Source organism: Microtus ochrogaster, chromosome 8 (genome assembly GCF_000317375.1).
Source record: "Microtus ochrogaster isolate Prairie Vole_2 chromosome 8, MicOch1.0, whole genome shotgun sequence".
Taxonomy (NCBI): Eukaryota; Metazoa; Chordata; class Mammalia; order Rodentia; family Cricetidae; genus Microtus; species Microtus ochrogaster.
In genome coordinates, this window is record NC_022015.1 from 83,220,913 (window position 1) to 83,233,322 (window position 12,410).

The following is a 12,410-nucleotide window of genomic DNA, read 5'->3' on the forward strand; positions in this document are numbered from 1 at the left end:
CTATCTATCTATCTATCTATCTATCTATCTATCTATCTATCTATCTATCTATCTATCTATCTATCTATCTATCATCTATCTATCATCTATCTATCTATCTATCTATCTATCTATCATCTATCAATCATCTATCTATCTATCTATCTATTTATCTATCTATCTATCTATCTATCTTCTGTCTATCTATATTAGAAATTCTTATCAATGAGTTGAGCATTTAGAGAACATAAGTTTTGTTCTATATTTTCCAAAATAATCTGGAGAATCTCACAGAATGCCCCATATGTACTGGTCCTTAGTGTTATGATTTCTATAGAAAATTTTTCTTTGCAGAGGGACGAGCAGAAAGTCCCTCACTGGGTGCCGTGCAGGCGCTCCTCACGAAGGCAATGGTGTGTGGTCTTTGGAGAAGCCACAGTGTTAGCAGGTCCGTGTTTTCCTCCAGCATTGAGTTTTGTCATTTCTAATGGTGACAATCCATCAGTCCACACAGCTCGAAATGAAGATAAATTGAATTAGTAAACGTGAGTTAAATGACTCATTGGTATGATTAAACTGTGACAATTTCTGGAGTGTGACCTCACAGGTTTAGTGGTGTTAATTGTAACAGCCTTTCATGGGAAAATTTGATTTCATAAGCAAACAGAGTAAGTTATTAATTGTCAAAAATAAAAAAAATCTATGTCAAGGCATGCATTTAAAAAGAATACACGTTTAACTGGCTCAGTTTGCTTCGGCTTATCAAGATGGAAATAGCTGAGAGTTTTCCTGGTTAATTCCAGGTTATATGGATTTGTAGCTACTGTTGCTTAAATCAGTGGTCTATCAAAATGGAGGCAGAGATAGGTGACATCCAGTAAATCTCAGTAAGGACTCTGAGCGCGGCTGAAACGGTGCCCTCGGCAGACGGGACCAGGAAGGGTCCAGGAGCTTAGGAGCTGTGTGAATGGCAGGGGACGGAGGACTCGAGACATGGGCTCAATTCAAATATTTTGTGAGATGTGGGCATGCTGTGTAAACCCTTTTTTTTCCTTTCTTTCTTTCTTTTTTTTTTTTTTTTTTTTTGCCAAAAAGCATGTTTTCTCTTATGTCAGAAATGATCACAGGAATCCTTTTAATATTCATTTAAATAGTTCTTAATTGGCTTCAGCGAGTTTAAAGTTCAGTCCGAAGGTGAGATCTGAGCTTACTAATTAGATCGAATGCAGTTTGACTTAAGGAGCAGACTCCATAATTAAAGAATTCCGCATCAAATGTGCATTTTGAAAACATTCCTTTTCTCATCCTTTAGGTTTTTTTTTTTTTTAAATCTCCCTCGTTTATCACAAACAGGAATTTTCTCTTACAGAGGATTAAAAAAGAAAACAAAACAACAAAGCCTCTTGTGTGTCTTTTTAAAATCTGACAATCAGATTTTCAGCACAAACCTCTCGTTTGTCAGTTATTTGACATCTCCGTTCGGGGTTTTTCCTTCATTTTTCTCCATCCGAGTCGAATTTTGACTTGCTCGGAACGCTGGGATGAACACAAGTTGTTGTCCTGTGTGTCCCCCGCGAAGTTGTTTGATGCTGTTGAAATGGAAGGCTGAAGTAGAAGGGGGCACTTAAGCAGTGAAGGGTTTTTCTTTGTAAATAATAGATCAAGAACACTGGATGTGTATCTAATGGAGCTGTGTGCGGCCTCGGTTTCAAGGACAGTGCGCGGTTTTAGAAACTGCAACTACCGGCCATCTAGTCTGCAACCTGTGGTCAGTTTTAAGCCCGTGTGTGTGTGTGTGTTTGTTTGTGTGTTTCTCTGTGTGTATCTGAATGGTTTGTTCAGATATCACATTTTATTTAGTAAACCTAAAAAGCAACACACCTCAAATCGTAGTAAAGGTATATTTATCTAGTCCCTTGCTATCAAGTGCCTTCTGAAATTGTGGAATGGATTTATAGTAGCCAGGTCTGCCTCACTGAAATGTTTAGCAGAGTCTGTTTGGCTGTGGCATGCTTCGCCAAGAAAGGCTGGCTGAGGGAGCCGAAGCGAATGCACACATCACTTTGGCAAAGGAGCAGAAAAGTTGGGTTGGTTATATTCTCCAATATTCTGTATCTTGACAATGATCATTTTTACTGTGTCATTTTCTCCTCTGTTTTTTGGAGTTCACAGATCTGTTCTTGTGTTTGCTACTGAGAAAATTCCCTGTTTAATACTCTGTCAGTGGCTACTGCACATAACTGCCAAAGCTTTGTGTCCCCCGGATACGAAGACACCCTTTCCCACCATCAAAATATGATGCATAATTAATATTTACCACATATGTGAGTACACATGCATTTTGATATCTTAAATGTTTAGCCTCTCCAGAGTGAGATAGAAAAGTAAATGTAAAATGTGGTTGTCGAGTGAGAACCCATGTAAGGAAAACGGGAGCAACACCAGATGGCCTTCAATTGTTCCTCAGGAGCCTGTTAGTTTCTCTAAATTGAGCCGACTCTTTTTACGTGTGTCTTTTCTAAGTGAACTCCAATTCATTTGAGTGCCCACTGCAATTATTAAGGGGTAAAAGGTAATTTCCTAAAATAAGTTTCCAAATAAGCAGAGGTCTAAATAAACAGATTTTTAAACCAACCCTTTTTCTTACAAACAATACTATGTGTAGGTTACTGTTGCTCCTGACCGTTTAGAAGAAAAGCATGCATCTTCTCACACCTAAGTGTAAAGTTTGTTCAGCTTACCCTTCCCGTTCTCCAAATCATTGATTATTGGATTTTAAAGGAAAGTGTGCGGAATGGGTGTCGTTTGATTTTTAACTCTGAAATTCTGGATGTACCAGGGCTTCATGCAGTCCTACCAGAAGCGTTGACAGCCCTCTGACACAGTGTCTAAAGTGTCCTGTCAGAACATTACTTAATGGAATGGCTTTTAGATTTTAGTTTGTACAGAAGGGGAGATTGGCCACACTCTAGATCTCCTGTGTAACTGCTCTGCAGGGAGAAAGGCTTGTCTTGAGGGGAAGCCAATAACTTGGGGGACATCAGTTTCTTCTTTTCCAATCTTTCATCCCTAAGCGTCACAAATTATTTATTTTATTAATTCGGTTCTTGCACTGTGGTGGTGGTTCTGAGGGGAACATGCGATCAGGAGGATGTACTTCTGTCAGATGCTGCAGCCTAAAATACGCTAGTACATCCTTGAAGGGGTTTGTCATCTCTCTCCCTCTCCCTTTCCTTCCTCCCTCTTTCTCCTCCCAACAAATATAGCTAATGTAACAAATTATAGAAATGGATACAATGTATTTTCTCCTTTCTCTCATAGTATGTTTTGGTCAGTTGAGAAAGGACAAAGGTATTAGAATATGATTATCCTGATTTCAGGAAAAAAATGATATAATTTTTTATCTTACCAGTTCTCGGCATTCTTTGTGGTATGCGCTTAGTCAACGCTGGGAAAACCTCGTCGTGACAGCTAATAGATATCTCTGCCTCCATTGTTCCGACATTTCTGTCTTTTGTGACACTGGAGGATAAACAAGGAAGGGGACAGAAACAACTAAAAAATGTCAAAAGATCAAAAAATCAATGGGCGGCAGGAATGTGATCTGTGTACCAGGGCATAGCTGCTCTTTCTCTTCTGCCACGAGTCCGTCTGAGGCGGTGTCCGGGGCAGCCACCAAAGTCCAGCCGGCTCCCTCCCTGGGAGATGCCACACGGCACACAAAGTGGGCACATTAGACAGCTCGCACACCACCCGCCCCCACCTCTCCAGAAATAATAAAATAACTATAGGATTGCCTCCTAAGTCTATATCTACAAAGCTAGGGATTTAGTTTGTTTATTTGGTTGGTTGGTTTTTTTGTTTTGTTTTGTTTTTTGATGCTGTACTGTTTTTACTCTCAACCACTCCCTGATTGTCTTTAGTTCTGCCCAGCGGACTTGTTAAGAGATTGACTAATAGTGTTTTAGTTTTCTGGTCAGGGGTGAGCCCGTGGCCATTTGTTTGTTTGATCTTAGAAGGAAGAGGTCACTAGGAATGAAACTGGTGATCATTTGGTAGATTGTGTGTACGGGATGAAGAATGTTTTGTCTCTACCTTGGCCAGTTTGAACTTGTTACAAGTTGAGCGAGTCGGTGGGGACAGTTGAGATATTATTTGAATATCTGTTTCAAATAATTCAGTTATTGTTAGCCTTGTTAGTTTTGTATGGAAGATGCAGTGCCAGTTAATTCCCCCAAAGCTCTCTTGGATTTGTGGCTATAGACAGAAGTTACCATTTTAATTCAGAAAACTTGTCAACTAGTTGGCTATCTGGGGTGTGGTGTGTGTGTGTGTGTGTGTGTGTGTGTGTGTGTGTGTGTGTGTGTGTTCACCGACACATTTTCCTTAATCATAATGAGAGACCGAGACAAGGGATCATCCGTTCCAGGGAGATTGTTCTCTGCCAGGGAAGTTTGGTGCTAAGCCTTGTAGTTGCTGTTTGATAGGAAGGATGGTCTGGGCTACATATTTTATAAACTTTCTATTAGAGTTGTGGCATGTTATCATAAAACTCAATTGTGATACTTTGTATTACGCTCTGGGATGGAGAGATAGACATAGGATTAAAAAAACAATTTCTAGGCATTTCTAGATGATAAATTTAATTTTCTTTGCTATTTGGAGGTCTTCTTTGAAAATGCAATTGTAATGAACGTATTCAGGACTGGAGAATAGATTTCCCGTTGGCTTCAAATAGTCGACGTTATCAGACTCTGTCATTCGTTCCTTCCTATTTTCGGGCTGCTAATTGATGTTTTTGATGTCAGCAAGAAAATTGAAGAAAATGTCATGTGTGAACCAGTGCGGAAGTTAATAAGATTGACTTCGTTGACAGAATGTACAATGAGAGCAGAGACCGCATAATGGGACCACTGCGAATTCGTGTGCTCTCTTTGGAGTCAAAATTGACACCTCACGCTAGGCCAGTGGTCGATAGGAGAGATGGAACATTTGGGAAAGTTCCTAATCTCATTTTTCCCCCCTTACCTTTTGGTCTCTGATGGTTTTGTAGTTTCTCCAGCAGCTGCTTTTCCAGGGGGCCGTTGCTGCCGACCACGCCAGGCCCTCAGTTCAGGCTCCTGGTGTCCCCAACAATGCTTATTTCTTATGCTGCTTTGAGTTTGAAAGCAAAGGAGTCTTAGAAAGGTTAGATTAAGATGTGTCTTAGGGAAGGATATACTAATATCGGTCAGGGTCATTGTAGATGCTCGGGTTATGTGCAAGAAAAGCCCAAACGCAAATCCTCCCCTGAATAAAAAGATCTGTTGGTAGTAAGATCAGTCCTTGAACATAACAGAAGGCAGAAAAAGAATAAAGTTCTGAGCCACATGTCTCTGCCCTGGGGTGGGGAGCATTTTGGCCATGATGCCCTTAAGGTTTTAATTTTATTATTATTTATCAAGGTTTCAATATAATAGTTTCATTTTCTAGGAGAGTGGCAAAGTTTATTGGAGCTGTATGTATAATTATGGATTGGATTAGTTGAGTTTGGTTCAGTGCATCTGATTATCTTCTGGCCTTCAGGGAAATGCGCTAAAACCCTAATATGTCCAGTACCCCCAAGCGGTCTCTTTTTGAAGGCGCCGCACAAAATGTGGTCTCGACCAGCGCTCGGCCTCCAAGGATCTTCAGTGAGAGACATTATTCTTGGAATATCCAATTAATTCCACGGGCAGTGATCAGTTAGCGCTCCTTCCTCCTTTCTCGCCATTTGAAATGCTAACACAATGAATATTTTCTCATTGGTCTGTGTCCCTCGGCTAAGCTGTTGCCGCGGGCTGAGAATTTCATCGACTGATGAGACCAGAGGCTCCGCCAATAAAAGGTTACAGTACGTGATTTGCATGCCAAGTGGGGTTTGGTTTCATGAACTTAAAAGTTCTTTAACTTTTATTTGACTTTTTTTCTTTTGTTCAAAGTAGATTGAGGGGGTAGTGTATTTGTGATTATTGAAAATATGAAAATTACCAGGGACCGTAGGCCACAACGATATTATGGACCATAGTATGGGCGAGAAGATGGCCTTTGTGTTATTTATTAGCTTTCATGGAAAACAAGCAGAGCAACCTCAAGATCAAGTCAACAGAAAGAAGTTTTGTGAATGTCACAAGCTGGCACGAGTCCCGCTAGACCCCTTCAGCAGTTTGACATTTTGGGGTGGTCCTGGGAAGACTACCTTGTAGCACATACAATGGCATTTGAGATGACTAGGGAGCCATTGAGCAGGACGTCTGGAGGAGTGAGAGATGTCCTTTGCTTTGGAGTGGTTGGTAAGCAGTTGGGTACCAGGGCTACTATTCCTGGAGGCCCCTCAGAGGCAGAACATCTTGTTTCCAAGGGTATGAGGAGGTGGTTATAGACAGCGGGTTATATCCAGCCCTTGAAGATGCCCAACAAACTCAGCACATGGCCACTGGAGGATGCCCATGGTGCCACAGATGAGACCATAACCCACAGGGCCCTAGCTTCAGGAATGTGGGAAGTATGCAGCCAACAGCAGCATTCATTGACTGTGTCTTCCAGGGTATCTTTTTCATCTTCTAACTCTTACAAATAATTATTTTTTTATGAAGTCGGGAGGCTCCTCGTTGATTTCAAACCATCCTAGACGTCTTCTGGCCTCCACAGTAGTGTTTGACAATGGGGTGAGGCGACAGTGGTGGTAAAATAAAGGATGCTCTGTCTCTCTGCAGAATGTGGGGGTGGAGGTGGGGTGGGAGGGCAGAAGGACCGGAAAGCGTTAGCCTTGGGACCGTTGTCATCTCCAGTCCTGGTAGTATTACCCGAGACTTGACAGATTTCCTCTGAATGAAAAATCATGACTCCTTTGCCTGAATCGTTAGCAAAAGGGAACTGGCAGGGATCAGGACAGAAGGCCTGTCCCCTCTTCCTCCCCTCCTGCCCTCTTCCTTCCTTCCTCCCTTCCTTCTTCCTTCCTTTCCTGGCTGTCTGTGAGGAGCAAAGCAGGTGGCTCCCTGTGGCTGACTTTTCATGACAACATGCCATTAGAAATTGCTGTGCCGTTGATCAATCCTCTCGTCCTGACAGGTTTGCCGCAAGGCCTGGCTCTTTGAGCGCCAGCACTGTGGCTTTTCCCTCCTTTTTTCCTGCACTAATTGGTGAAAGTTTTTTTTACGGTGCTAGTGGCAGAGGAAATTCTTTTGAACGTTGTCACAATCAAGTGTTGACTTCTTTAGAATTGCAAGTAGATTAAGTGGCTATCAACATGGGGGGGGCACCAATGCAATCACTCTCCACCACCCCCATTTCGTGATTTGAGTTGTATTGTAAAATCAGCTAATTGGATTTACACCCCCAACATGTGTGTGCACGCGTGCACGCACGACTGAAGGCAAGTATTAAGATTATGGCCCTTTTAAACTCCCATTATCTTTTACCGTGGGGTAGGCACAGTCCTGCTGTTTGGAATGGGGAGCACATGTTGCCATATTGATTGAAGAAAATACATCCATTACTTTCTTCCTATAATTAGTAGATTCAGAACAACCAGAACCCAAATGCTATAGAGCATGCTATTAATCAAAGGGTCACACAGGACTCCTGACTGTAGAGTATGTTTTACTAGAAACTAATCGTGTTTTCCTGTCCAAAATCAGCACACAAAGACGACTCTCTTGGCAAAGGGTTTGTTCTCTGGTACTGAGTCTTTGCTCAGATATCAGGAAGCTTACTCTTTCTGTTCTCGCTATGTATCAGGATGTTTTCAGCCGGTAATATAATAACCCATTTTATGCTTTATAAACCACACTGAAGCAGGGTTCATATTAATGCATCTTGGAGTGTAGGCCCTATTTTTATTTTCTGTGATTCAAAATATTGGCTAGGAAGTTGCAAAAATAAGCTGTGCTTAAGTACATATTCCCTGGCAACAACAAAAAAATTAGCTTTTAGATTCAAAGCCGTTGAAATGGCTCACATGAGGAGATATTGGAGGTGCCGTTTCAGAGTCTGTGTGCTACAATCCTAGCCTTGCCTTGCTGTCACATCAGGTAATTCCTAATTGGAAAACAGTAGTGAAGAGTGCGAAATCCCGAAACTTTGTGGATTTGTGACCCCCTTCCCCCAAAAAAAGTCCTGCATAAAAATAAAAGATTTTTTTTTGTTTGGTATTGACCATCATAGGTAGCTAGTAACCACCTTCAGAAGGCTGCTTCTGCTCTGAGGCAGTGACTGACAAGGCAATGGGGCTACAGGAAAAGGAGTCGCCAGGATTGTTAGGGACATTTTTAGTAAATTAGGCTACTGTGCAAACAGGAGAGGTGAGGGGACAGAGTGAAGTGTTGTTCGGGGACTCCCCGAGTGACCATAATCACCCAGTTGTTAGTTATAGGAGAGAGGAGAGCAGAGAGACCAACTGCAGAACGCAGCAGTTCATATAATTAATTTTGCCATTGTAAAAATCATTTGTAAAATTTGCATTATTAACATTATCAAGTCACTGGTTGGTGAGACATCAGACATGATGAGAGTGAAGGGCAGCTTAGGGAGAATTGGGCTTTAAACCCTCAGTAGATCGGAGTTAGGATCAAAGGCGCTTGCTTTATGTGGCTGTGCTGTACTTTGAAGTCACGGCTGCACCTACAGCACTCATTTCATCAAGTTCACTGGTGTCTTAATAGCAGATCAATAAGTTTCAAAGTCGGAGAGTTAATTTGATACTAGTGCTGATGCGGTTGTGCTGGGGAAGCCGGGAGAGGCAGAGAAGGCTGCCTATTAGCAACTCGGTGCTGAGCACACAAAGATGCAGATTAAGGACGTGTGCATGCCCACGAAAAGGCAGGCTCGGGTCACAAATGGGGAAGCTGAGGATTGATAAAGCAAGGGGTCCTTAATTTAGACATCTAGGGCTGTTTGGAAAGCTAGTCCGTGCTGGTAAAAATCTGCAGTGAGATGCACACATGCGTTTGCTTGCACAGGACTGCATTTGGTAGATTGTGAGCAGTGCACGCACAGGCCTTTCTAAGTAGGGCTTTTGGGGCCCCACATTTTATTGCATAAAGCCCAATTCATAGATTTTATGGGACAGTGCAGGGAAGAAAAGGGAACTATCTATTTGTGGTTTTGGAAAGGCACTTTGAAGGAATACTTACATCACAATAATGATTTGATATTTATCTGTTTTTGTAGTAGCATTGGAAATATCTCTTGTATTATGATACATTCTTGTTCATGATTTGATACAGGGCCAAATTTACCCCCTCCCAAGAAGAATCGCTCAAAATAAGTCTGAACCTCCAGTCCTGTTCCTCCGTCATAACCTGACTCCATGTGCGTTCGAACCGTGGGGCTCATTACGGACCGGACCGTGTCACACACCCCCACACACACATTTTGTCTCCGTTCCCCCCACTAGGAAGGTGGTACATTTTGATGATCCATTCTAAAGACTTGTCAGACATAAAGAAACCGGTAGATAAAGCTCTGGTAAATTGAAAGCGAGAAGACGAGAAGTTGGGGCAAAGTGGCATGTTTGTATGTGTGTTGGGTAGTTCTCTTTGTTTTTGATGGGATAAGCATAAATAATTGTGGAGTATGTGGTGGAGGTGACATTAGTGGCCACTGCAGGAGTAGGCAAAAAAAGCGTGGTTTTTTTTTTTTTTTTTTTTTTTTTTTTTTGGAAGGCTGTAAAGACAGAGTTCAAAGATGGGAATCATAAGTAAAACCTTTTTTTTTTAAAAAAAAAATTGTGCAATAAGAAGTTTGCCATCTGACGTTCAGCACAGGCCTCCCAGCATTGAAGGTCAGATTCACACCCTTTTCGAACAAAACTCTAATTTAGAATGTTCATCTAAGGGTTGATAATGGCATTAGAGGGCCGGTGGGGTGGTCAGTGGGTGTCGAAGATTAGCTCTGTGGCCAGGGTGGCTTTACCTAGACCCCCGTGATTCACTGGGTAGATTAGCTATCACATCTGTCATTTTATCCCTTTTACCACATTTAAAAAAGAAAAGGGGGGTGGAAATACCGTCTCGAAGACAGTTTATGTGGAGCAAACCCGTGAGGCACTCTGCCTGAAACGCTAAGAAATTGCTCTATGTGTATCCGTCTATGTGTATGATTTCTTTCTGCGCCCCGCCAGTCCGTGTGGCAGAGAGACATAGATGTTGAAATGATTTGGGTGAATTCAAATAAATTGGTTATACCAGGTAAGCTACAAGTTTTTCCCTTAATTCCTCTTTGCCAGTCTTTTGCCTGTTCGTAGAGAAAGCGCTGTGTGGTCGTGATCTCCTGAGGCGGTTGCTGTTGGGCTAGCTGACGGTGCGGTGGTGCGGTTCATTAAGTTGCTGTTGGTTATTTCTGACCAAACTTTCATTTCCACTGTGTATGTGTACCCCAAATTAGGCGGGCTCGGCTCCTAGGAACAGGGAGAAAGCCATTTCTAATGGTGTTTCGGGATGCGCAATGGGTACCAGGGGCTTTCTCTGACTGGGGCTATTTCCTGGGTGCTGGCGGTAGGAGGATGCCACTGTGAAAGGGAACTTCAGAGTTTTGATAAATGTAATGGTTCATCCTGAATAAAGTGAGAGAGACAGGGCTCGGAATCTGGGGAATACAGGGCGAAGGAGCCTCGCTGATGAAGGCGTCTCTTGTCAGATTTGTGTAGAATTATTTACTGTGCTGTCTTTCCTGAGCCGCCACAGTAAAAGTGAAGACATGGAAAATTATCCCAGATGGGACGAACTGCCCATTCTCTGTTCTTTTTTTTAAAAAGGAAAAGATTTCGGGGAGAAAAACTCTTCTTTTTCTTTAGAACAGTATGAATGAACTCTGGACAGCTGTCGAGAAAGATACGCAGTCTGCATTTTTTTTTTCTTTAAAATTTAGCTTCCACCATAACTAAATAGCTTGAATAGTACATCTTTTCTCTTTTTTCCCCTTCATACATAATGATCTCTACTTCATTAAAAGCGTATTAATCTGGTTCCCAGTCCCCTGGGAGACACCTTAAGATGATGATATTGTGGGTTTTTTCCCCCCGAATTGTTTAAAAAAAAAATTCTAGCAGATTTGGTCCCTGTCAGTCAGAAATAATTGTGTTCTTAATCTTGTCCCTGATGGGTGACTTGGAGTTCAGCAACGGACCGGCTCCAATGACAAATACAGTATTAATATTCATTAACTGCTTTGACAATGCTAATTTTGATGCAGTAGTAAAGGGCCTTCCAAAGTTAGCGGCCAAAGCATCAGAGCTGCGCAAGGTGGCAAGATAATTTGTGCTGGTTTGCTGAGCTGAAGGCTTTTAAAGTCTATAGCGAAAAGCTAGGTACCACAAACAAAAAAGAGAAAGGGGGAAAAGTTCTGAAGCATTGGAAGGCAGGGCTGCGGAAATAATACGATCACAGTCCGCTAAAAAATTTGACACCTCTGATGCAGTTTCTTTGAGTGAAATTTCTACAAAGTTGCAACAAAAAAAGCATAGCATGGTAAGTCAGCACATTCTTGATTTTGTTTAATCTTTTTGATCTTTTCAATTATCGCTATTTGAAGATCAATAGTCATTTTTTCCTACGATGCTTAGAAGACGCACAGCCGTGGTTTAATATGTGTTAGGACCATTTGCTTTAAAGAAACACGTCCACAAGTTTTGGTAGTGTTTTTTTTTTCTTCCTTTCTTTCTTTTTTTAAAGTTAGTCATGAAAACTGTTCTACAGCGTTTCCTTGTGACTTCTCGTACATAGGAGTGTTTTTTAATAATGTAATTTCGTTTTTGTACTCCCTCTCCCACAAAAAGTAGAATTCAGCGAGATAATTAAGATCTGAATGTTGTCAAGAATTTTATAGGATTCTTTCAGGTGGGGGGGGGACCTTGGGAGTGAAGTGGTACTCCAACTTTATCTAAATTCAGCTGGTTTCCTCCTCTTCCTTTTCTGAATGGCATCAGATAACCATTAAAGCTTAATTTCACTGCAGATCTGCGGAGCATCACTTTCACTAACTTAGGTGAACTCGCTCGGATTATTGAAACTGCTTTTATGCTTGCCAAGTCGGCAAACAAAATATCAGGCTTTGTTCTTTTGATTGAATGCTGGGTTGGGGGGGAAAAAGAGAAGAGGGAAAAAGCCCTGCCTTTTTATATATATATATCTAACGCCCCCTCCCTCTTTTGGGGGTGGATTGTTGTGGAACCGGGGGAGATCCCGGTTATTGTGCGCTTCTCCGTGAATGGAACTGAACCTGAGCATCCTGAGCGGCAAGGCTGCTGCGGGCTGCTCCTGGGAGCTGCCGGTGCTGTGCGGGCTGCAGGGCGGGTGCTGCCCTCCAGCGGGCCCGGGCCATCCGTGCGGCAGCATGCCCGCGAGTCGGTGGTGGCAAGGACAGCGCGGCGACCCCTAGATGGTAAGCCATGTGCCCCGAGTGCCCAGCCTTGC

At 42.4% G+C, this 12,410-nt stretch overlaps 1 protein-coding gene across 27 annotated transcripts in view; it reads left to right on the plus strand.

The window, feature by feature from the left end:
• The window catches only part of Tcf7l2 (transcription factor 7 like 2), a 191,774-nt gene that overhangs the window by 142,772 nt on the left and 36,592 nt on the right, over positions 1-12,410 (plus strand). Inside the window, exon 1 of one of the 27 annotated variants that reach the window (XM_026781383.1) lies at positions 11,218-11,465. The exons of 25 other annotated variants lie outside the window; for them this stretch is intronic. In XM_026781383.1, coding sequence (XP_026637184.1) covers positions 11,463-11,465 — 3 coding nt within the window. In that variant the 5' untranslated portion in view covers positions 11,218-11,462. Of the gene's footprint in view, positions 1-11,217; positions 11,466-12,294; positions 12,379-12,410 lie in introns of those variants that run through there. One more of the 27 variants, XM_026781382.1, reaches the window with a different exon arrangement.